Here is a 27,042-nt window from a genome sequence, read left to right on the forward strand (position 1 = left end):
GTATATCAGGGCTCTATGGAAGTCCTCACCTGCTGACCTCTGTGGGAATTGTCTGGGAATTCCTAATAGGCAGTTAAACTTCCAATGAGCATTTATTCTGCTCCCTGGGACCCTCTGCAAATGTCTCCAAATTTCAGTTAGAATCAGAGACTTTGGATAATTCCAATGTATTTATCTGAATAGTTAGTCAGGAAATGGTAGACAGCAGTAAACTAACTTCTAGGTAGCTCCAGAACTGTCATCCTAATAACTGATACTCTGATGAACTCTTGACCAATCCCTGATATCGGAAATACCTTATATCTCCCCCCACTATCACCCATCTACATCTTCGCATCAGAGTATCACCTTTTGCATCACCCACCCCCTTGCCTCCCCACCATCCGCCTCTTCACCCATTTGTCACCCTAGCTACCTCACCCATCACACCTATTCACTCACTCTTCCAAATGTAAACCCTTAAGAACTTCCTAAAATTGGAAGCATGACACTGTAGCAATCTGAGACCATCATCAATTACCACCATACACAGAATGGTGACCTGAAGAGAAGGCTTGTAGAAAAGTTAGCTATTCAAAATTAAACTATTTTGTCTGTTTATAACTGGCTTATCCAATAGCTGTATTATTATGAATTATTTTGTTACTCTCACCTGCCTGTTGTGTCCGGCTCCTGATAGGTATACTTCGAGGACCATCGCCAGCAGCATTAAATGCACTCACACTGATCAGGTAGGTAGTGTATCCTGTTAGATTCTTCAGCTTCACATTGGTTTCAGGGAGGAAAAGGGTCTTCAGTTTTTCTGTCTCATTTTGTCGCTGGAATTCCCAATAGTAAATCTAAAAGGAAAGCCATATCTTTGAACACTTTGAAAAACTTGTGCCTCACAACTTTATCCAAAACTACTCATGTGAAAAAACATATTTAAACATAACTCTTCATGTAACATATCTGCAACAGGAAAGAAACTTCAGAAGATGACTCGCCTTGCAACTTGGACTCCCGTTTTCTTGCCTTTTTTAAAAGTAGGCAAGTACAATTAAAATGACCAACTGTAATGATTTCTCATAGAGTGAGTTAACTAAAAACATTTTTTTCAAAATCCGCAATCCAGAAGATTGTGACTGTAGAAAATAAAATTTGATGGAATTAATCAGTGACGTCAGTTTCTTCCTGTCACCTCAGTTGATCACAACAATTGAGCATATGAATAATGAATATTGCCAAATTGATATTAGCTAATTAATAATAAAATCATGATCTCACTGAGTTTTATCTTGATCTAGTGCTACTGGATATATATATATATATATATATATATATATATATAGCTGCAATATATATCTCTTATACAGAGGGTGACAACCTCCAAGATAAATCTACATGAAGCTGGGGTCAGGAATTCTCAATATCATAGAAGTCAAAATAATCATGACAATGCTGAGGTCAGAAGTTAGGAAGATCAGGTTTACAAAAAATTTAGCACTCAACATCTCAGTTAACTCTGGTTGAAAATTGGATAATAAGCTAGTTAGCCAAATTAACAAGGTATGTTGCAGAAGATGCAATGAGAGCACCTAAAATATTGTGTCCAAGTCTCAAGACAGACATCCAACCCTTTTAGGTGATGCAGAAAAGAGCCACAAAGATGACCTCTTGTGCTGGATGTCTTATGAAGAAAGATTTGAGCATCTTGTATTTCTCAATCTTGAAAGGAAGTGATCAAGGAAGAGGCTGACAGCTGTCTATAAGGTAGTAAATGCTACGTTAAAAGTAAATTCTGGGAAAAATGCTTCATGGTCTTGTCTCTCAAATGTAACATTTCAATAGGATAAAGCAGCATCCCTTTGATGAAAGATATTCTTCAATATCAGGCTTTTTTCCACAAAGGATTATGAATACACGGATTAGACTTCTAGCTGACATATTGAAGACAAACAAGGAATAATTAATTGTGAAGAAGGAAGAATGTTTTTCCAGATGATTGTTGATGAGCCCGATGCATTAGATAAAATTACCTCAAATTATTGACAGGCATTTTGAATTAAGGACTTTAAAATATTATACTACTTTCAAAGTTGGGTATAAAGTTGCATGGTCCATTGTTGACAATGTGGAAAGATTAAAGCTAGTACATTCCCAATTCACATATCACATGATGCAATTTCGGAATGAAACTTCTCAATTTATAATGTACCATAAATGGATAAAGCTCAACACTCAGTACAGAAATGCAATTGTTTTGGTGTTTGTTAAATCTCAAGAAAAGGATGTACAAAATTGATTTGCAGTGACTTAATGGACACATATTTGAACTCTGTCAAGAAATAAATTAACAAAGACATGAATGAGAATTTCAGCAGTAGTTGGGCTGAGGGAGAAGTGGGATAATTATATATACACATTTATTTAATTTCATAGTGATTCCAATTTTTATATTTTAGATTGATAATAGAAATGTATCTGTTACACTCAAGTATTGACTGTCACACACAAATTCATATGTCACACTCAAAGTAAGAACAACTTATAAGAAAAAGTTAGTCATTCTGCCTATTAATTGATCAGTGAAAAGCAGAGTAATCATAGCTGGTAGCTTCAAAGGAAATACCAAATGAACCTCAGCAGCAGAATGGTATATTTGGACTTTGCATCTTGTCAAAGCATATATTTTCTGGCATATCTTGAACAGTATTCTAGGACATCTGTTCTCATATTCATATACCATTCTATCTATGTTTTTCATATGTTTGTTCTAATTAAAAGGACACGGCATACTTGAGATCCCACAAACTTTAAGCATGGGGGAGGTCATTCAACCTAAAAGAATGAACCAAAGGATCAGAATCAGTGATTATGTCCCTCTCACATACATGAAAATTCAGGTCAAGGAATCTGAATGTAATCTGTTAAACAGAATGCTGCAAACACATTGTAATAAACCAAAGGAAAACACATCAATATAGCACTTTCATGAACACATCATCCTTACATAATTCAATCAGTCCTGGTCATGACCCTTCTATACTTGTAAAAGAACCAGTGTCTTCAACCATCTCACGAGCTATCTTTACAATCCTGGATTGATTCGACAATTAACCACTTGTGCATTCCTTCTCCAGTAACTATGAAGGACTGTGGTTGTTATTTAAGATAAAGATTATGTTATGCTATTTTTGAAAAAAAGAGAAGAAATTACAAGTTTTCTGATTTTTTAATGTTCAGTTCCAAAACTCTTACTAACTTTGCCTAAATATTTTATATATACCTAATGTCTAGGCTGAGGCTATTGGTGATTCACTCAGTTATAGTTGAACCATCAAAGCCTCTGAGGTACCAGATTTAATGACACCAAGTTCAAAATTTATAAAGCACCTTTAACAGAACAAACCATTCTAAGACACCTCCAGGAGAATTAAAAAAAAACAAAATATAACACCAAGCTAGAAAGAGGAGATATTAGGTAAGATGACCAAAAGCTGTTGAAAGAGACAAGTTTTAATAAGTGTTTAAAGGAAGGAAGTAGAGTGATTTGGGCCTAGGCAATTGAAGACACGCTGGAAATAAAGGTCAGAATTGGAGGAATGCGGATATTCCAGAAACAAAGCCAGGTCATGGAGGGATTTGAAAACAAGGAGGAGAATTATAAAATTATAAAACAAATTATTGCTTGCCTGGAGTCAACCCAGGTCAGTGAACACTGGATGATAGATTAGCAGTAGATGGGCAGGAGAGAGGAGCAAGTGATGTTACAGAAATGGAATAGATGGTTCTAATGATGACATGAATGTGAGGTCAGAAGTTTATCTGGAGTCAAATGTGACACCACAAAGAGGGGTGAAGTTGGTAGTCAGGGAGTGGAGTTTGAAGTGGCAATCATAAACATAGTTTCAGTCTTCCCACTAAATAACTTGAAAACAGTTCTGCTCATCCAGTACTAGATGTCGGATAAGCAGCCTGATTGGTAACAGTGGAGGAGTCAAGCATGGTGCTGGTGAGTGTAGTATTAAAGGAACAGGTGTGAAATGAGATGCTTCTTTACATCATGAGGTAACAAAGACTTCAGCAATCAAGTGAAAGAAAATGTGAAGAAAGGAAGGGATAATCTGCTGAAGTGTGAGATTTACGTACAGGGTACAGTAATATATAAAACTGTGTACAGAGAAGAGTTTGCCAAGTCAGAAAGCAAAGACTCACAGATAGACCACAAGCTAACAGCTAGGACAAGGACAGCCCCATCTCTACAATGTGCAGAGTAGAGGCCAGGGCCACGAGCTTCATGGCAACATAAACCAATGAGGCAGAGTTGGGTGTCAGCATACATGTAAAAACAATATTGTGCTTTTAGATTAGATTACATTACAGCGTGGAAACAGGCCCTTCGGCCCAATAAGTCCACACCGACCTGCCGAAGCGCAACCCACCCGTGCCCCCTACATTTACCCCCTACCTAACACTACAGGCAATTTAGCATGGCCAATTCACCTGACCTGCACATCTTTGGACTGTGGGAGGAAACCGGAGCACCCGGAGGAAACCCACGCAGACACGGGGAGAATGTGCAAACTCCACACAGTCAGTCGCCTGAGGCGGGAATTGAACCCGGGTCTCAGGCGCTGTGAGGCAGCAGTGCTAACCACTGTGCCACCGTGCCGCCCACTGGGGATGCTGGGGATGCTTAGAGTTATGATACTAGCCCTCTTAGTATTGGGATTTTGTCAAATATCATTTTCATATGTGTTATTAACGGTCCCTGAGTCTGATAATCCACAAGTAATAGACGCTGATGCATGCAGCTTAGTCAACTGTGGGGATGTAGATAATCAGAGACAGTACCGCAGCTCAGAGATACATCTTAAGTCCTATGGGGATGGCCTCGGGGATGGTACTTGGTATAATGGTCTCGTCACAGTACTCCGGGCCCCCTTCCGACCAGCTCTCGATTGTCCCGATTAAAAAGTGTAACCCAATATACCTAGCGATAAAGAAAACCGCATGGCACGAAGCAATTCTGGGGAGCATCGATCAGGTACAATTAAATGAAACATTTGGGATAGAAATGAAAACAAACAGGAATGATTTGTCGGGCTGTTGTTTTCGAATTAGCGTAGGACAGGGAAAACGGGCAGAACTACTGGATAATAAGGTACAACCTTTCACCCCTCCCAATGACCTTAAAATAGTAAAAATTATAGATGTAAAGGACTTAAAACAGACCATTGAAATAGAAACTGGGTACGGGGCTGCAAATGTCTGGGTTGAATGGGTAAAGTATACTGTAAAAAGTCTGAATAAGCAATTGCTATGCATGTGCCTCCGGTAGGCCAGTGGCCCAGGTGGTTCCCTTTCCGCTCGGGTGGAAGCGAGACAGAAAGGGTATGAAATGTATGGTAGCCCTGTATCAGGATAAGACTGCATGGAATGATAGGAACTGTACCTCCCTATCTCTGATGTTCCCTCCCTTGGAGAAGAAAGAGTCAAATGCCCCCCACTACGTTTTCAGCCGCAATCGGAAATCACACGTCGTGTGTGCGTAAACGAGGTACAAATCGGTCCAGAGATTTGGGGGAGCTGAAATTATGTACAGAGATTAAGAATGTCACCGAAACGGACAAGGGAGGGAACTACTCAGCACTGAAGGTTCCCCGAGCGGATCTATGGTAGTACTGTGGAGGCAAAATATTGAGACCCACCCTACCTCTGGATTGGAGAGGGCTATGTCCAATTGTACAATTGGCAATTCCATTTACCCTGGCATTTGAGAAGGAAAAGATAGTAGGGAAAAATAGAAGGAGTAAGAGATCACTGTTAGACACTTTGTTCGATGACAGGATTTATCTCGATTCTGTAGGAGTCCCTAGGGGATTGCCTGATGAGTTCAAGGTTCGTAATCAGATTGCAGCAGGCTTTGAATCAGCTCTCTTTTGGTGGGTAACAATTAATAAAAATGTAGATTGGATAAATTATATTTTCTATAATCAACAGCGATTTATAAATTATACAAGAGATGCGGTTAAAGGAATATCAGAACAGCTTGATGCCACAAGTAGGATGGCATGGGAAAACAGAATGGCCCTTGATATGATTTTAATGGAAAAAGGGGTGTGTGTGAGTGAGAGAGATGTTTAGGAGGAAGCTGTTGTACCTTCATTCCTAATAACACTGCGCCTGATGGGCCTTAAGGGGATTGACTACCTTAGCAGAGGAACTGGCTGAGAATTCAGGAGTAGATACATCTCTCACGGGATGGCTTGAATCCTGGTTTGGAAAATGGAAGGGGGTGGTGGTTTCCATCCTTACTTCCCTGATAGTAGTAGCCGGGGTATTGGTAGCCATTGACTGTTGTATCATACCCTGTATACAAGGGCTCACCCAAAGACTGATTGAGACAGCCTTGATGAAACAGATGCCCCTAAAAGGGAATCAGGCGGAGGAACTTTATAGATTAAATAATGAGGGGGTGAGTGAGACCAAGATGGATGAAATCTCTGGAATGATGCTTGTGAATTTTGGGGGCGATGCTTAAAAGAAAAATGCAAAAGATAACATATTATAATTAAAGAAAAAGGGGGAAATTGTGCGATATAGGTAGTGTTATTTCTGCAATCATAATTACTTATGCAAGGTAAATGAACTCACACTAGTGTATAATTGTTTCAACCAAGAGCTGAGTCAACAAGAATGAAAACTATGTGAAGGAAATATATAATTGTTTTTGTATTAGCTAAAATGTGCATACAAGAATGAAACGTGCCTACAAACAATGGTAGATGTTACAGACAAATAGATAAGGTGCTGTGAGGATGTAGGTTAAGCCAGATATGCTTGTACAAACAGTAGTTATAAGCATCTGTTTCCCACTTCTGCAAAAACAAAAAACAAACCCCAATTAAAAGGTCATAAGGTTCAATATGGTTGAGGAATGGGAGGAAATGTCACAAGTGGGGGAAATAGATGGCAGTGAAGTAGATATACCTAACAATGGACCACAGCAGGATGTGGTTAAATGGCCAAATAAAACTTGTACTATGTTATGCACAAGGCCGGATAAGGCAGGAGATAAGCAATAGTAATGGGCACCAGGTTTGGAGTAATGAATCCTATATAAGATATATACTTGCTAAACTCTGTGTGTCTATTTTAGACACCACGCTTGCAAGCATATAATAAACATACTGATTGCTTCAGATCTTGTCTCAGACTGAAATTATTGAAGTGAGTGAGCTTCGTTTCTCACAGAAAGCACTCCACTCCCTGTGGTGCCCACCTCTTCCTGAACAGCTCAAGGGTGTTGGTAGACACCGCGTGCTCTTTGGTATTCCTTTTTTGAGGACTGATTTCTTACAGAATCAATGTGTTTCAGGCATAATTCATCCCACATTAGGGAACGGTTGTTTCACTGACTGGGTACAGCCTGGGTGTTATTCTTTTTTTACTTTTGAGAAAAGCACTATATTGATTTTGTGGCAGGGCTTAGCCCTTGCACTCTGATTTTCTTTTTTTTGTATATGTTTTCATATATTTTTTAGTGTTTGGTTCAGCCCCTGTGAGAGTGCACCTTTCCATATGAGTTGTTACTGTGGATAGCGCTAGCCCTTTGTTGGTGGACTAGGCATCTGTAAAGACTGAACACCTGTGTGTGGGTGCTGGGAGCTGAGCATTTGCTGCATCCTGGAGTTCGGGAGTGGACCAAACCCCTGTGAGTTAACTGCGCCTTTACAATGTACTGTGTTCCTGAGAGTGGGCCTGGTTCTCTAATGGAGACTTAACACCTGTGTGTACTGTGGGGTGTGTATTTGCTGTCTTCAGGAGTAGACTGCGCATACCAGAGTGGACTCTGTTTTTGGCAATGGACTCTGCAGATTGCAGTGGACTCTATTTCTGACAATGCACTTTGCATACTGGAGTAGACTCTGTTCCTGGGAATGGCCTCTACATTTTGAAGAGAACTGTTTATGGTAAGGGACTCTGTTTGTTGCTAATTGACTCTGTCTGGTTTGTTGGGCTTATCACTTGCACTGCCTTGTGTGTCCATGGGTCTGACAGGCCTGCAAGCTGGGAGGCTGTTGGCTGTTTTGAGCGCTGTTGTCCTGAGAAGGAGTAATCGGGACAGGCTGTCCTAGAGGTGGTCGGAAGGTGCCTGAATGGCTGAGCACCATAAGATGCGTAGGGGCAGGCTGAGATTCGAAGGCCTGTGCGCTGCTCTGAGCACTGTCATCTCAAGGAAGGGGATGGGCTGTCCTGGAGGTGATCGGAAGGTGTGTCAGGGCAGTCAACAGGCCTTTTGGATAATGTCACTGAGGGACAGCTTGTAAAACCAAAATATGAATAAATAACCAACTTGTACTGAATTTGTTATATCTTAGTAGGGTTAATAACAGATGCACTACAATTTTCCTCACTGTTCTTAGATTAAGGAGAGAAAAATATCAGTGCACTTTCACAATTTAGTAGGTCATGGCATGAGAATCGGTGTAGAACAGGTTTGTATTCATCTGTGAAAATTGTGTGGCAGATTTACCTTCTTAACAGCATTATGGGTCAACAGCACCGGACTGCAGACATTTAACAAGATAATTCAGCGACCACCATATCAAGGATAATTAAGAATGGGAAACAAATGGTGGCCTTACCAGCGGTGCTCACATCCCAGGAACAAAGCATAAAACAAATGAGTAAATCCAGACTATGTCATATGATACACTGTTCAGCTTTGCAGAGCATCCGGAGCAATAATTGGTTGATGTTTCCTGGAAGATTGTGGCTGGGGGTCACATTCTGGACATTAGAGAGGTAGCCATTCTTGTTTCTTCTTGGAAATATGCGACCAGTAATGGTTTTCCCTTGTCTATGAGTGACTGCTGCCTGGCTCTAGGCAATTCTGCAAACTCTTTTATTTGACTACTGTATATAGTATTGTTGCCTCTAAGTACACTGCTCACTTGTACAGACTTGGATCAGCATGGTGGCTTAGTGGTCAGCACTGCTGCTTCAGTGCCAGGGACCTGGGTTTGATTCTAGCCTTGGGTCACTGGCTTGGTGGAATTTGCACAGTTTGTGGAGTCTCCCTCTGTCTACGTGGGTTTCCTCTCACAGTCCAAACATGCGCACGTTAGGTGGATTAGCCATGCTAACATTACCCTGCAGTGTCCAAGGTTTGCAGGCAAAACGGATTAGCCATGCTAACATTATCCTGTAGTGTCCAGGGTTTGCAGGTTAGGTGGATTAGCCATGCTAACATTATCCTGTCGTGTCCAGGGTTTGCAGGCAAGACGGATTAGCCATGCTAACATTATCCTGTCGTGTCCAGGGTTTGCAGGCAAGACGGATTAGCCATGCTAACATTATCCTGTCGTGTCCAGGGTTTGCAGGCAAGACGGATTAGCCATGCTAACATTATCCTGTCGTGTCCAGGGTTTGCAGGCAAGACGGATTAGCCATGGGGAATGCAGGATAAGACGGACAGTGTTGGGTCTGGGTGGGATGCTCTTCAAAGGGTCAGTGTGGACTCAATGAGCCAAATGGCCTGCTTCCACACTGTAGGGATTCTATGATCTCATCTTTTTTTTAAATAGTCTGTTGAAGGTGACTGCTGATGTCACTGTTTTAGCTCATCGGCATTTCATGATCATATCCATTCTCATTATACTACAATAATCTATGTATTCAAAAATAATCCATTGACCCGTAAAATTCTTGGCAACACTTTTAAGATGTAATAAGTTTGATGCAAATTCAATGTTTCTTTGCAGCTCTGCGTGTAAACTAACAGGTTATTCAGTTTGTACATCTATCCTGTGTTATGGTAATGAAATGTATTTTTCAGTATCCTTTACAAGCCTCTTTGCACGGACCATTTAGCTTCCGCACTTAGTAGCAGACCAAGTACACAAGGCTCCATGTGTACTCTTGTCCATATGCAATTATTTGAACTTCTTTCTCTTTTCAAGGTATTGCACACATTGACTATACCTTATATCCTTGTATGTCCCCATTCTGTGCTTCAGGTGGAGGAGGCTCCCAGGTCAGGTCCAGCTGTGTTGCTGTTGAGCTTTGCACCTGCACATTTTGAGCTGGCGCAGTGGGAACTAAATTTTAAAAATCGTGGAAGTATTAAGTACAACAATAAAAATGCTGTGCTCATATACATGTAAAGTATGAATGGGCACGATTTAAAATATCACAACTTTCTACATTTGACAAAACCGTTAAGTTTTAATATTACCTCTCCCCCTTAGTTTGACTTAGACTCACAGAACCTGACAATAAGTGAGGTTATATGGTCCGTGATATCTGTTGCACTCTTAGAAAAAGCGAACCAATTTTTTCTGCCCTAATTATACTTAGCTCTACTTCTCCATCACCACCCTAGATCCCATGACTGTAACTAATTATTTGTCCAAAATTGTAGCTCAACACTGATAAAGCTGACGCTGTCTATTTTAATACCTATCAGAAACTCTGTATTGTAACCAATTCTGTGCCTAGATGCAAAGTCATGTTCAAACTGACAGTGCGCATTGTTAAACCAAAATTTATCTTCCAAATGTAGATTTGGTCTATCAGGAACAGCCACCTTCTGTCCAAAACATAACTCATTCTCTATCAGACATTCTCGACTGCTGAGATCCTCATTCATGCTTTTGTCACTTGTAGCCTTGAAATTTCTAATTGTTTCTTTGTTAGACTCTTGAGATAAGTACAGACTAAATAACAACTCATTTTAGACTCTGGTCTCCATGTCTTCTCCTATATTAAGACCAACTAATCAACTTATCCCTTAACATCAAAATTATCAATCATTCAGTCATTTTTCCTCTTGTGCTACTATTTCGGCTCATTTTGGTTTGCTCTTCATAACTCTGACAGATATTTTGTTCCTATTCTGCACCTCCAACAACCCTATTGAAACTTACCTCTGCAGTATATATTCAGTCACGTTGCCAATTTCAAGTATCTTTTTAACCTGCTTGGATAGACTTTAAAATGCGAGGTAGCTGAGTACAACTTGCCATAGTAAACATGCTACAAGAATCTAAACCTCTGTTTAACATTTGTTCACGTAATTGCTTATGTTAGAAAAAAAATAAACCAACTAAAACAAGCAAACGTACTTTGCTCTTGTCATCAATCACTTGGCTAAGCCATGGGTTAGCTCTTGCAACTTGTGAGCTCTCAACATCAGGAAAGTTATTGGGGGAATATGTTTAATTAAACTAGGGTTCTTCACGAAGAGAGAGGGAATAGGGGAGAGGATAATTTCAAGGGGAACTTCATATAGACTTGGTCACCTGCTTCGTCTCTTAGCTGAAGACTAGTATTTGTTCATGAAATACAACAGCAAATGTATTTAAAATTTGTATAATCCGTGCCAATTAGCTTGTTAACAACCTCAACTGGCAGTAAATGAATAAAACAGAGGGCAGGCTGCCAATTTTGGCAGTGACCACCTGCTATGTTATGGGAAGCAGGTTAGGGGGTGTGCAGGAAGGCAGTGGGTTGACCACCTAGAACAATACAATATCCACTCCCCCCTAAAAAACATGTCCACTAAGGAGCAAATTTCTGCAGATGCTGGAATCTGAACTGAAACAAAAAAACTGCTGGAGATCACAGTGGGTCAGGAAGCATCCATGGACAGAAAGCAAGCTAATGTTCTGAGTCTAGATGATTCTTCATCAGAGCTGAAGTGACGTGTGGAGTGGGCAGAATTTATGCAATAGTGGAGCGGGGTGTTTGAGTCGAGTATAGGGGGAGAAAGCAAGTTGATAGTTCAGAATAAGTGATCGGAATGTGAGAACAATGGTGTGTTTAATTGCCAGACAGGAAAGAACAGACAATATCATTGGAGTGGGGGGGAAGGGGAGAGAGGGTGATAGAGAATGTAAAAGCAAAGCTAAAAGAAAGGGAAAGAATGGGTTCACAGTTTGAAGGTGTTGAACTCAATACTGAGCCCAGAAGGTTGTAAACTGTCTAGTTTGAAGATGAGGTGTTGCTCCTTCAGTTTGTATTGTGACTTGCTGGAGCATTGTAGCATGCCAAAGACAGGCAAGTCAGCATGTGAGCAGGACTCTGTGTTAAAATGACCAGCTACAGGGTCATGCTTGATCATGGACCAGAAGTGTTCTGCAAAGTGGTACCCAGTATGCTTTTGATTTCTCCAGTGTAGAGTGGCCACATTGTGTGCAGCGAATACAATACACAAGATTGGAGGAGGTACAGGTGAAATGCTGTCTCACCTGCAAAAGCTGTTCAGGCTCTTGGATGGTGAGCAGGGAGGAGATGAATGGGCAGGTGGTGCACCTTCTGCAGTTACATGGGAAAGTGCCATGGGAAGAGGTGGTGGTGGTGTTGGTGGTGCAGGAATGGACAAGTGTGTCCTGGAGCGAATGATCCCTGCAAAATGCAGACAGGACAATGAGGGAAAGATGTATTTGGTAGTGGTGTTCTGTTGGAGTTGTTTGAAATGGCAGAGAATGATTCTTTGAATGCGGAGGATGGTGGGGTGAAAAGTGAGAACAAGGGAGACCCAATCACGCTGTTGTGAGTGATGGGACAGGGCAAGGGCGGAATCATGAGTGATAGGCTGGACGTGGTTGAGGGCCCTGTCAACCACAGTGGGTGGGAAACCACGGTTATGGAAGAAACAAGCCATGTCAGCAGCACCATTTTGGAAGGTGGCATCATCCGAACAGATACAACTTAAGCGAAGGAACTGGGAGAATGGGATAGAGTCTTTGTAGAATGTGGGGTGTGATGAGCTGTGGCAAAGGTACCTATGGGAGTTGGTGGCTTTGTAGTGGATGGCAGTGGATAGTTTATTCTCTGAGGAGGTCAAAGAAAGGAGGGAAGTGTTGGAAATGGATGATGTGAAAGTAACAGAGGGGTAGAAATAGGAAGCAAAATGAACACATTTTTCAAAGTCTAGGTGGGAGCATGAAGCATTACAGTCATGGATGTACTGAAAAAAAGAGTTGTACGAGAGAGCCAGTGTAGGACTGGGACAAGGATTCTTCCACTTATCCCATAAAAAGGTATGAGTGGGACCCATGCAGGTGCCCCTAGCCACTCCTTTGGCTTGGAAAAAGTGAGATGATTTAAAGGAGAAACTCTTCAGTGAGACAGCAAGTTTAGCGAGGCAGAGGAGAGTGATGGTGGATGGAGATTGTTCTTGCCTCTGGTTGAGGAAGGAGCTGAGAGCTCTTAGTCCATCCTAGTGGGGAATGGAGGGATTGGACATCCATGGTGAACAAGAGGCTGTTAGGGCCAGGGAACTGGAAATTGTAAATATGGTGGAGTCATCAGAGGAACCACATATATATGTAGGCAGGGTTTGAATGAGTGGAGAGAAGATGGAGTCAAGGTTGGAGGAAATGAGCTTGGTGGGCTACTGACATCCTTCCTGGCAATACAACACACTCCCCCACCAACACCCCCGTCCCCCACTATTGCATAAGTGTTGCCCCTTCCACACTTCACTCTAGTTCTGATGAAGAGTCATCTAGACTCAAAATGTTAGCTTGCTTTCTCTCTATGGATGCTGCCTGACCTGCTGTGATCTCTAGCATTTTTTGATTTCATGTCCAGTAAGGAGTTGAGAGTGAGTAGTTGTATGTAAAATCTAGTCAACGGTCAGTCTGTGCTGTACTTTCAAATGCATTTAGTCTTTATGCAAGGAAGTTTTGCCACTAATTAGAAAATCTGCAGAGAGATTTACAGATTGTGACCTCTATTTATTAGGAGTCAAAAGATTGCAACAGTGCAATTTTTCTGGCAACCATTTCAGCCAAATGAAACTTAAAACCAAATACACACAGAGGTCGATGCAGAACTAACTACGGGGTTTCTAAAATAAACTTTTCTGGTGCTAAAATTTCCTCCACATCATCCCCCATCCCTCACCCCCACATTAATGCGAGTGGGCTTACCTGCTTCGCCTACGAATACTTCTTGAGGTGGGCTGGTAGGTCCCTCCCCCACTGCATTGTAGACGCTCATTCGGATTTCATATCGCCTATGCTTGCTCAGATCTATGCAGATTCAGACAGAAAGTCATCATAACTGACATAAATGAGAGGTCAAGTACATTTTCAATGCTTCATTATTCTAATCAAAAATTCTACTTCACAATCTTCCTAGCTCAAAGCTATCCATTGTGAACTAAATATGTAAGTGATGGATATTGGCTGACATTTGTTTCTAAATCTAGATCTCTGCATTGACTGTAGGGGACTTCACTCAGCTCCTATCTCCCCCAACTCCTTTAAATCTCACCTGCCCTCTACCAAACCCTCATCAATCTAATCCTATGCCTCTCATAATACTTTACATTTCATTTTTGCAATCTGATCTAGGCCTTACCTAGGCCCTTTTTCTATTAAGGATTTTCATGATTTAAGCCAAATGACAGCTATTTCCTGTGGGAGTTTGTAAAACAAAAATAAAATCCTCAGAAACCAAAATAAATAATATCATGGTAAAGTTGAAGTTGAGAAGGTTTGGTGTCTCAGCAAGGCCTTTTCTACTAAGTCTACACAATTATTATGAAGCTGATGATGGTCCCCAAATCTATTCCTCAGTATAACTTTATTTACATCAGATCATTGATGTAATCTGTGTTAGATTTATCCTCCTTTCTCAAAATAAAAGCACTGTAACTTCTGTGGTCTTTCAATCTTGTAGTAGCCATAACACTACCATGTTACTTTCTTTAGAACAATTCTGCACAAATTACTGCCTCAGTCTCCTTTAGCATCTTAGATTATTTGGTGCCAAGTGTTTGGGATATTTTAAACTTATCAGCAAATGGCTTTTTTTTAAGCTGGTCACAATCTGATTATTAAGTCAGAAGGATATACAATCTAAGTTGAAATTCCAGTTTCATTTTTTTGATGAGATCACAAACCAAGATGTCTGCTATTATGATTTGAACAAAATGTTAAAGATCTCCTGATTTTATTCCGAAAGGAACAAAGAATTCTGCCTTACAGTGACCAATATGGCTTCCTTTATCAACAGCATGAGAAAAAGCAAATCAACCAGTCATTTGCACAACTTATTTGTAGCAGCTTACTGTGGATAAACTGGCTCCGACACTGCCAACAAACCAAGTATTATCAGTCTTGCTATAATGCGATTGTTCCACTCTTGTGCAATCCCGTGTTTTAAGAAAATCGCGTAATAGCAGCGCCATTTAAACTAATAGGGCCAGAATTGCGTTACAACCAATACATGTTTTAAAAGTTTGTTCCCAATTTGTCAACTGTGTTGTACCAAATTCATGTGAGAGCACAGTGGCCTGTAATGTCAAAAAGTAATTAACTGCATGTTCCGAAAACACTTTGGCACATTTGAAGCAGATGATATAAATTTAAAACTACCTTTCTTTTATTTAACAAACACCTTCTCTCTATTTAATTTGAAATATTCTTTGATACACATTATAGTGCAATAACTAACAAACATTATTAACGCTGATAATACAATTACTTCATATTTAATATTTATTAATACCTTTTTAATCTTTTAAAAAATAACTTTACAAACCATTCCTGTACTGTACTACCGTAAGTTTAAAAAGTAGTTTATTACTGTGTTTATCTCCTGCTTTATCTCTCCCTAATGGCCTGTCTGCAATATATTTCAATATTTACTTATGTTCCTTCCAAAGTTCATCCTGTCCTTTTTCTCTCAAGGTTTCATTGAATCTGTTTTTTTTTGTTATCTTTGTGTTGATTTTCTGTTTCGTTCATTTTGGAGATGGCTTATTTAGCTTGCACTAATTTTTCTGCATTTTCCATGTTTCTATATTTAATGTTACATCTTTAAAAGGTTTTACATTTGTCTTTGGCACCTACCTTGATTGATTTCTTTTACTCCATTAAAATATTTTGTGTTGAAATGATATACTTATTTCCCAGTCCTTGCATTGACAGGAAGATGTTGATTTTGATCATTTTGTGTACTTTCGTCCAAAGGACCAATATTTATAAATTGTTGTTAGCATCCTGACTGCTTACATATAACAATATTGATTTGAGGACCCTCACAGGGTATTCATGCCATATTGGACTGAGTTTTACCATCCTAATGTCTGAGTAGTGTCGTGTGGTGGCAGGGCTGGATTTTGTTTTATATTCATTCATGGGACGTAGGCTTTGCTGGCTGGGCCAGCATTTATTGTCCATCCCTTGTTATCTTTGAACCGAGTGGCTCTCTTGGCCACTTCAGAGGATAGTTAAGAGTTACGTTGCTGTGGGTCAGGAATTGCATGTAGGCTACTTCCTTCCCTAAAGGACATTTGAAAACATGAGATTTCACAACAACTGACAATGACCACATGGTTGCTATTAGACTAGTTTTTAATTCCAAATTTTAATTAAAATCAAGTTTAGCATCTTGCCTTTTCAATAATCTGCCTCCAATGAATCTGGTCACTTTGTACATATCTCTATTTCTTGATATTTTGTGTTGCCTTTCATCTTTCCGATGTTGTAACTATTGCTCTCAATGGCTTTCACCTCCACAACTGTTAATATGGGTGCATAAATCTGATATCTCACATGGTTAGAGAAAAAGGTATCAGCTCCAGTGTATCAATATGATCCAATATGCTCATGTGGCTACATTGAAGCATAGCCCTCTGACATCTGTCCCTCTAAACTCAGAACTGAAGAACACTTATTGTGTGAGATGCCTGAAGATTGCAAACACTCATGGAACTGTAAACCTGCTTGGGGTTTTGCCTTCTGGAAAGGTGCAGAGAAAATGTGGTTAAAAAACAAACATAGAGAAAAGAATAAGAAAGTTGACTTACTGTCCAGTTCATATTGTGCTAGTGTGGAGTCACTCAGGTTCCGAACATTATATACAGCTACAGGATGTGTGATAACATGAAGAGATAGTTTACAATGAACAGTAAATATTAGTACACAAAAACATTAATCAAGTTACTTTCATTTAAGCACCAGCAGCAGGCATAACTGAACAACACATTAATAAACTTGTGCTGGTGGCAGTGAGTTAATCTAGGGTTATTGAAACAAAGTTAAAACAAGGTTAGAAAAACACAGACAACAAACTGAAACCAATGAATACAATGAGACATGGAGTGTTGCAATGTGTACTGCATGATGGTTGTTTAAATATTGGTAATATTACACATCACCAATACAATTTTCTGCTAACTCTACAGCCATTACTTTTTTGTATAAATCCTGTATTAGTTGGTGTACATGGTGAGGTTCCTGAGAGTGATACATTAGTGTGTTCTGTGAAGCCTGCTGGGCTGCTCTATTTCCTCTGTGTGTCTGTAACAGTTTAAGTCATGTGTTACAGGCGACAAATAAATAGTTGGGAAGATCTCAATGATCACAGAAAAACATTCAATGCAATTAAATGTCATTATGTATAATACTCTGCAGATGTTAACATTACTCAAGCCTATTGACATAAAACAAAGGAGGAAAAGATTGCAATGTTCACTTTTTTTTCTCAGTTTGCACTTTTAGAATACTGTGTTCAATTCTGGTCTCCCTGCTATAGGAAAGATGCTGTTAAACTTGAAAGGATTCAGAAAAGAGGTACAAGGATGTTGTCGGGATTCAAGGGCATAAGCTCTAAGAAGAGGTTGAATAGACTGGGGATATTCCCCCTGGAACATCAGAGGCTGAGGGGTGACCTGATAAAATCATGGGGGACTTGGAAAGGGGGAATAGCCAAAGTCTTTTTCCCAGACTGGGGTAGTCCAAAACTAGAGGACATAGGGTTTAAGGTAAGGGGAACGATTTAAAAGGGACTTGAGTGGCAACCTTTTCATGCAGAGGGTGGTGTGTCGATGGAACGAGCTGCCGGAGGAAGTGGTCAATTATAATAATTACAATGCATCTGATGGGTACGTGAATAGGAAGGGTTTAGAGGGATATGGGCCAAATACTGGCAAATGGGATAGATTATGATATCAATTTATCAGGTTGGGATATCTGGTTGGCATGGATGAGTTGGACTGAAGGGTCTGTTTCCATTCTGTACAACTCTGACTATGACTCTCTAATATATATTGCTTTGACTAAATGTTACAACAGCCAATATTTCATGCATGTGCAGGTAAAGAAAGACATTGAAAAGCTTTACATTTTGTTCAGTTTCTATCATGTCATGTGAGGACAGACACAATAATTGTGTGTGGCAATCTTTCTGTAAATGGGTAAATGAATAACATGCTACTGTACTATGAATGCAAAGCAACACATTTAGAGAGTCTATATTCATCAAAATCTTTACTACTGGGAAATAACATGATTCTCACTTATTTCTCATAGTTTAATGCTTCAGTATTGCTTTCTTTAACAAGTGTTCAGCAATGTGCCTTCAGCCCATCTGCACATATTGGCAAATTGTGTCTGTCGCATTTCTGATTGAGAATGCCAATTTAATGGCAATTAAAATAACTTACTAGTTTTTAAAATTCACTTATGGTATGCAGATATTGCTCGGATTTATTACTCTTGAGAAGATCTTCAGGCCATAAGACGCTAGTAGGCCATTCAGTCCATCAAATTTGCTCTCCCATTTGACTGACTTTTGTTACTGTTTATTTGTCTTCCTTTTTCAATAAGGTTGGGGATTGCAAGATTTCGAATCTCCTGGGACTTTTCTCCAATTTAAGGATTCTTGGAAGAATCCTACCAGTGTATTCACATTCTCGGCAGCTGTCACCTTTAAACTGCAAGGCCTCCGCCCTCAGACCCCACCCCTCCAACTGTAACAAGGACAGAACCTCCCTGGTGCTCACCTTCCACCCTACCAACCTTCGCATAAACCAAATTATCCGCCGACATTTCCGCCACCTCCAAACAGTCCCCACCACCAGGGACATATTTCCCTCCCCACTCCTTTCCACCTTCCTCAAAGACTGTTCCCTCCGTGACTACCTGGTCAGGTCCATGCCCCCCCTACAACCCACCCTCCCATCCTGGCACCTTCCCCTGCCACCGCAGGAATTGCAAAACCTGCACTCACACCTCCTCCCTCACCTCCATCCAAGGCCCTAAAGGAGCCTTCCATATCCATAAAAGTTTTACCTGCACATCCACTAATATCATTTATTGTGCCCGTTGCTCTTGCTGCGGTCTCCTCTACATTGGGGAGACTGGACGCCTCCTAGCTGAGCACTTTAGGGAACATCTCTGGGACACCCGCACAAATCAACCACACCGTCCTGTGGCCCAACATTTCAACTCCCCCTCCCACTCTGCCGAGGACATGGAGGTCCTGGGCCTCCTTCACCATTGCTCCCTCACCACCAGACGCCTGGAGGAAGAACACCTCATCTTCCGCTTCGTAACACTTCAACCACAGGGCATCAATGTGGACTTCAACAGTTTCCTCATTACCCCTTCCCCCACCTCACTCCAGTTCCAAACTTCCAGCTCAGCACTGTCCCCATGACTTGTCCTACCTGCCTATCTGCTTTTCCACCTATCCACTCCACCCTCCCCCCAACCTATCACCTTCATCCCCTCCCACACTCACCTACTGTACTCTATGCTACCTTCTCTCCACCCACACCCTCCTCTCACTTATCTCTCCATCCTTCAGGCTCTCTGCCTGTATTCCTGATGGAGGACTTTTGCCCGAAATGTCGATTTTCCTGCTCCTCGGATGCTGCCTGAAATGCTGTGCTTTTCCAGCACCACTCTAATCTAGACTCTGGTTTCCAGCATTTGCAGTCATTGTTTTTACCCAACATTCATGAGGTCCAGGCAACTTATGGCCTTTAGCCCCATTAGTTTCCCTAGTACTTTTCATTTAATGATGGCTATCACATTTATTTCCTCCCACTCCTTTAGCCCTCAATTGCTTGGTACATTTTAGTTGTTTTACGTGTCTTCTACCATGAAGACTGATGCAAAGTATTTTTTTCAACTGCTCTGCCATTTCCTTGCTTCCCATTATTATTTCCCCAGTTTCATTCCTCAAGGACCTATATTCACTTTTTGTATGCTTTAAGAAGTCCTTGTTGTCTGTCTTGATATTTACATGTTTGCCTTAATTTTTTGTTTTCTCTGTTGTACTTTTTGATCATCCTTTGTTGACATCTAAAATTTTCCCAGTCCTCTGGTTTACCACTTATCTTTGTCACATTGTACAATTTTTTTGTTTCAATTTGACGCTGACCTTAACTTCCTTGGTTAACTGTGGTTGGCTTATCCCTGTCCGAGAATCCTTCTTCCTCACAGGGATATATCTTTGTTGTAAATAATGAACTATTTTCTTAATGTTCTGCGATTGCTCCTCCACTGTCATTTCTGCTATACTCCTTTGCCTGTCCACTCCAGCCAACTCTTCTCTCATGACTATTCAATTACCCTTATTTAAATTTAGCACAGTTGCTTCCAACCCAAGTTTCTCATTGTCAAACTGAATGCTAAGTTCAAACATGTTATGGTCACTGTTTCTCAAATGATGTTGTATTAAATCTACCTCAATACACATTGCCAAATCCAAAATAGCCTGATGTCTGGTTAGATCCCCAATGTATTGTTCCAGTAATTGTCCTGAATACATTCGATGAATTTGTCCTCATGGCTGTTTTTGCCAATTTGATTTTCCCTATCTACATGAAGATTAAAATTACCACTGATTAATGTATTGCCCTTTTTATTTTACATAACCTTATCACCTGAAAATATTTTGTAAGTCACCTTTATGAGTACAATTCAGAGGTGGCTAAAATACACTTTTTTTTGCTATGGATCTGGAATGGAATGATGCTCCTGCTCCTTGGATGCTGCCTGACCTGCTGTGCTTTACCAGCACCACTCTAATCTAGATTCTGGTTTCCAGCATCTGCAGTCCTTGTTTTTACCATGGAATGAAAGTCTAACCAGGTAAGAGCAGCAGACTTTCCTAACAGACATAATGGACTGGAATGGAGTCTCATGACAATCCAATGTTATAAAACTGCCATTTGAGGAAGGAGCAGTGCTCCGAAGGTTTATGATTTTAAATAAACCTGTTGGGCTATAACCTTCATTTGACTCTGCTTTATGCCAGTCCAATATCAGCATTTCTACATCATAAAATTAAAGCTTTTTATTCCAGATTTTAATGCAATTAGTTTTTTTTCACTGTTTTATGTTGGGATTTGAATTAGTGTCATCAAATTAGAAATCTAGGATTATTAGTTTAGTAATATAACCAGTGTGAAGCCTAGTTCATTTGGTTCATATTCATAAGACTTCTGTTTCAAAAAAGATGATTCCAAAAAAAAGCTTGATTTACTTCAATTGTAAACTCAGGTCTTAAATTTCTTATTTTAGGATTTCAGAATAGCAGAAGTGATGATAATTTTGATAAGAATTTGATATGTTTATCCATGCAGTTTGTTAAACACAGCTCTCTCCATTAATTCCTGTTGCTGAGTTGATTGAGTTTCAACAATCACAGTAATGGTAAAACTCAACTTAGATAGTTTAGTCAAGTGATGCAAATGAAGACTATATTTCTTGCAAAAAGTATCGTACCTGACAAAATTTCTAAGGACTGCCAAAATCCAGAGAATTTAGAGGCTATTACAACCGTAATGGAGATAGAACCTTCAATCTGGTTTCCTCCCACAGTCCAAAAATGTGCAGGTCAGATGAATTGGCCATGCTAAATTGTCCATAGTGTTAGGTGTAGGGGAATGGGTCTGGGTGGGTTGCTCTTCGGAGGGTCGGTGTGGACTTGTTGGGCTGAAGGGCCTGTTTCCACACTGTAAGTAATCTAAGCTAATCTAAATCTAATCACCTCTGTCATAGTTGACAGCAGATATACACCCCAGAAGAAAGGACAAAATTGCAACATGATGTAGCAACAAGTTTCCTGGATGGAGCTTATTCACAGGAACAGACTGAACAGGTTTGCATAGGAAAATTACAGTTCAAATTGCTAGGCTAAACTCATGCAAAGTAATAAGACAACAATGTCCTGTACACTTGTGTAACAGAATATAATAAAATGAACTTACGTGTAAGTTCAGACCATTTAGCATTGGGACTGTTCACGCTGCGAAGGGTAAAGCTTCTGTAGCTGTCATAAACTAATTCTCGGTAGCGAATCCGATAACCTAGAAGGATTCCATTAATTTTCTCTTCTGCAGGAGCCTTTGGAGGAATAAAAAAAAACTGTCAGTAAATAATTACTTTGCAAAGATCAGGCAGTGAGTTGTCAGTAAATGTAGTGATTAAAACAAGGTCAGCCAGGTGGATCTCATAGAATATGAGTTCCGTGATTGGGGCTGTTAACCTGGTCCAATCAGGGAGCCCTGACTGACAGATATATACAGGAGTGTCAGGGTTTCTGTTCACTCTAGAAGCTGGCTCTGAGCTCGCAGGGTTGGTGTTATGTACAATACACGTGTAAATAAAAGCTGACATGGTGATGGGATAACGACCTTAATGGAGTTCATTCTTGCCGTTGAAGACTGGGCCCAAGTATGCAATTTTTTGGAAAGAACACAATTTTTTTTGATGAAAAGCAATAAGCAATTATCTTGATAGTTTGTGGATCTGCAGCTTTTTTGGTTATTAGAAACCTAACTTTCGCAGGGAAATTTCAAGAGTTGACAAATTTAGCTAAGGAATATGATGATCCAAGCCTCTTCTAATTCTGAGGTAAAGTTAAAAATCACACAACACTAGCTACCTGATGAAGGAGCAGCGCTCCAAAAGCTAGTACTTCCAAATAAACTGGTTGGACTATAACCCCGAGTTGTGTGATTTTAAACTTTGTCCACCCAAGTCCAACACTGGCACCTCCTCATCATAATTCTGAGATGCTATAGGTTTTACTCGGCAGTTCGAGAACGAGAGAAATCTGTATTGGGATTTTTGACAAGGGGTAAGACAACTAGCAGAGGCATGTGATTTTGGTTTAACCCTAAGTGAGATGCTGAGAGACTGTTTGATATATGGCAATTACGATGTAACCATGCAAAAGTGCCTATTAGTTAAAGTCCAACTGGACTTCAAACAGGCACTACAACTGGCTTTGTAATTAGGAGATGTGGCAAATGGAGCTTATGTATTGCAGGGTATTCCAACAGAAGTGGACACCCTCACCAGACCTTCTGAGCTTGGGTGAACACCACTTGAGTGAAGGCAATCACATAGCCTCACTCAAAGCATATCCTGGACAGAAGGACTGTAGATCAGCCCACAGCTAAACCCCACAAGGCCAAGCCTCGCTGAAATGGTTAAAACTTTCAAGGATCTGGGCTGGCAGCCATTGTAGTTGCTGCCGATATGTGGACTTAAGACAGCTAAAGAGTCCCACTAGGACTGGATTGAGTAAGAGAACTCCTCGGTCTGTATCCAGGAAAGTACACACTCTGGAAAATCTACCGACAGCTGGTTTAGAACAGCTAAATTGCTTAGGAACATCCAAATCAGAACCAATCAAAATAAATGTCTGGTTAAATGGGCACCCAGTTCTAATGGAGGTCGATACCAGCACGGCTGTATCAGTGATTACAGAACTGGTCTTCACCAAACTTCACTCTGCATGCCAACTCTTACGTTTTGCCTAAGACCTCAGCCAGGCTGAGAACCAAGACTGTGGAACCAATGTAGGTTAAGTGTACAGCTTTGGTTTTGGTCTCTCATGAGAAGTTGGTTCAGTTACTACTGATTGTCAGAAAAGGCTCAGGCACAAGCTTGATGGGGTGAAATTAGTGAAAAAGATTCAACTTGATTGGCTTTTTAGATTAGAAAATGGCTGTCTGAGTGAAGTCCTAACAGGGTTGTCAAGAAGGCACACAGTGTTTTGGCTTTTATTAATAGAGGGATTGAGTTCCGGAACCAGGAGGTTATGCTGCAGCTGTACAAAGCTCTGGTACAGCCGCACTTGGAGTATTGTGTACAGTTCTGGTCACCGCATTATAAGAAGGATGTGGAAGCTTTGGAAAGGGTGCAGAGGAGATTTAGTAGGATGTTGCCAGGTATGGAAAGAATGTCTTACTAGGAAAGGCTGAGGGCCTTGAGGTTGTTCTCGTTAGAGAGAAGGTTGCGAGGTGACTAATAGAGACATACAAGATAATCAGAGGGTTAGATAAGGGTGGACAGGGAGAGCCTTTTTCCATGTATGGGGACGGCAAACACAAGGGGAAACAACTTTAAAGTGAGGGGAGATAGGTATAAGAAAGATGTCAGAGGTAGTTTCTTTACTCAGAGTAGTAAGGGTATGGAATGAGTATCGGTAGTAGTGCATTTAAGTCGTCATTGGACAGGCAAATGGACGTACATGGAATAGTGTAGGTGGGATGGGCTGTAACATCGAGGGCCGAAGGGCCTGTACTGCGCTGTAATGTTCTTATGTTCTATGTTAAATACCCATACGTTTTTCAGGAAGATCTAGAGACTATCAATTGGCTGAGGCCACCTTACATGTTGACCAAGAAGCAATTCCATGATTCTGCAAGGCCCGCCCAGTGCCATTTTCCTTATATCCAAAGGTAGCGGCAGAAATCAAAGGCTGGAAAGTGAAAGAATCATCAACCCAGTGCAGTTTGCAGAATGGGCAGCAGCAGACATATCCACTGTGAAGGCCGATGGGTCAGTTCAGCTTTTTGGGGATATCAAACAAACAGTAAACCATCGTTCACAGATGAACAAACACCAAGTCAGCGCATTGAGGATATAAATGGGCAAAACTGGATGGGACAGGCTGTCCTTCATGAAACTGAACATTAGCCATTAGTACCTGCAATTGTGATTAGATGGGAATTCCCAGAAGTATGCTGCATTAAAATCCATCAGGGTTTGTACCAATATATGAGACTGCCAACTGGGGTATCATCAGCCTGTGTCATTTTCTAGTGGATGATGGTGCACATTTTACAAGGTCTACCCCAGATCACCATTTATCTGGATGATGTGCTAATAACCAGGAAGACTGATTAAGGGCATTTAGAGAACTTGGACACAGTACTTAAATGTTTCTCTCAGGCAGGGGGTATGTGAACTACTTGGGTCATAGAGTCAAGAAGACCGGGTTACACCAGCTGGAGGATAAAGTGAGGGCGATTAAAGGTGGCCCAGCTCCCACATTTGTACCAGTGCTTAGGTCTTTCTTTGGGTTGGTGAATTATTATGGAAAATTCATACGTAATCTAGCTTCCATCGTGGCACCCTTGCATCTGTGGCTGAGAAAGGGTCAGCCTTGGAAATGTTCTCGTAGCCAAGATGTAGCCTTTAGGGAAATAAAGCAGCCAAAGTTGTCTACGGCATTGGTACACAACAATCCCTAACGAGATGTGGTGCTGACATGCAATGCCTCCCAGTACAGTATTGGGTAGTGTTGCCCAGTAGAGAGGAACGCCCGACAGTGTATGCTTCCCAGACTTTGGCTGATGCTGAAAGAAGATACGCCCAGGTAGAGAAGGAAGGTCTGGCGATCATCTTTGGTGTGAGAAGGTTCCACACAACCTTTACGGACATAAATTTCTAATAGCAACAGACTACAAAGCCCTGCTAGGGCTACTTAAAGAGTACAGGGCTGTGCCGCCCATAGCTTCATGTTGAATTCATCAGTGGGCTGTTATGAGTCTGTACAATTACAAGTTGGAACACTGTCTGGGAGGCCAAACGTCAAATACAGACACCTTGAGACATCTCCCAGTGCCAGATAAACTATTGCTGGTGCAGCCGCTAGAAGGGTCTGTTTGGGTTTTAAACTTTTTGGACACCCTTCCAGTCACTACTGACAATATCAGGCTCTGGACGCAAAAAGATTCCATCCTGGCAAAACTACAACAGCTGGTGGTGAGAGGGGAAACAACCAGAATTGAAACATATCTGGATCCAGTGAGACCAGACCGTAATAGAAGATGATAAAATAATGCTCAGTGGTTAGCACTGCTGCCTCACAGCATCAGGAACCCAGGTTCAATTCCAGCCTGGGGCGATTTGTCTGTGTGGAGTTTGCACATTCTCCCTGTGCCTGCATGGGTTTCCTCCGGGTGCACCGGTGTCCTCCCACAATCCAAAGATGTGCAGATTAAGCGAATTGCCCGTGCTAAATTGCCCATAGTTTTCAGGGATGTGTAGGTTAGGGGCATTATTCAGGGGAAAGGCAGAGTAATAGGGTAGGGGAATGGGTCTGAGTGGGGTTCTCTTCAGAGGATCGGTGTGGACTTGTTGGGCTAAATGGCCTATTTCCACACTGTAGGGATTCTTAAAAAAAAAAGGAGGACAAGAGTGATTTTTCTGAGCAAAGGTTGCCCAGCCAGATACTGGCTGGACTCCACCAGAATCATCCAGGGCTTTCTAAAATAAAGATGCTGGTGCGAAGTTATATCAGGTGGAACATTTTGATAGGGCAGTGCCCAGAGTGAAAACACGGTCAAAAATTACCACCAGTAACTCCCCTATGTTCGTGGGAATGGCTGGGTAAAATCTGGACTTGGTTACATGTTGACAATGCCAGTCCTTCATGGTTTGTATGTTTCTAGTCATTGTGGACACCCACTCAAAGTGGTTGGATATGTATGGAGTTCATCCATCAAACTCTGGGATGATGGTTGATTGATTGTGAACATCCTTTGTAACAGACTGACCCCCGGAGGTGTTGGTCACAGACAACAGGTCATTGTTTAACAGCAGGGAACTTGAGTATTTCCTAAAGTTGAAAGAATTTGACATACAAGGACAGCTCCATACCATCCATCATCCAATGGTCTGTCAGAAAGAGCAATCCAAACTTTGAAGGCAGGCTTAAAGAAACAGTTTACAGCTTCACTAAATACCAAACTGTACTGGTTCCTGTTTGATTATTGGACCACCCTCAAGCAACCACAAGGACACCTCCAGCAGAGGTTTGAATAGCGGAAGACTCCCGACCAGGTTAAGTCTGATCTTCCCGGACCTGGCTAGGGAAGGGTGAAACGGCATCAGGAATGCCAATGCCAGACACAAGGCTCCTCTAAGTGAAGGAGATGGGGTTTGGTGCTGAACCCATGGGAATGGTCCTGCATGAGTAAGAGGTATGGTCAATGCGAGG

At 41.1% G+C, this 27,042-nt stretch overlaps 1 protein-coding gene and 1 long non-coding RNA gene across 7 annotated transcripts in view; one reads left to right on the forward strand and one right to left on the reverse strand.

Annotated features, from left to right (window-relative positions):
* Positions 1-27,042, reverse strand: part of sdk2b (sidekick cell adhesion molecule 2b) — a 1,001,963-nt gene that overhangs the window by 207,605 nt on the left and 767,316 nt on the right. For 4 of the 6 annotated variants that reach the window (XM_088000610.1, XM_088000611.1, XM_088000609.1 and 1 more), the window contains 5 exons: positions 22,013-22,148; positions 16,817-16,873; positions 13,929-14,030; positions 9,973-10,088; positions 653-839 (listed from right to left, as the gene is read on the reverse strand). In XM_088000610.1, coding sequence (XP_087856736.1) covers positions 653-839; positions 9,973-10,088; positions 13,929-14,030; positions 16,817-16,873; positions 22,013-22,148 — 598 coding nt within the window. The remainder of the gene's footprint in view (positions 1-652; positions 840-9,972; positions 10,089-13,928; positions 14,031-16,816; positions 16,874-22,012; positions 22,149-27,042) is intronic. The other 2 variants (XM_088000613.1, XM_088000612.1) reach the window with 1 other exon arrangement.
* The window catches only part of LOC122562153 (uncharacterized), a 103,330-nt gene that overhangs the window by 15,085 nt on the left and 61,203 nt on the right, over positions 1-27,042 (forward strand). The window lies entirely within an intron of this gene.

Source organism: Chiloscyllium plagiosum, unplaced genomic scaffold (assembly GCF_037043375.1).
Source record: "Chiloscyllium plagiosum isolate Xiang-an unplaced genomic scaffold, Cpla_swu_hap1 HiC_scaffold_25, whole genome shotgun sequence".
Taxonomy (NCBI): Eukaryota; Metazoa; Chordata; class Chondrichthyes; order Orectolobiformes; family Hemiscylliidae; genus Chiloscyllium; species Chiloscyllium plagiosum.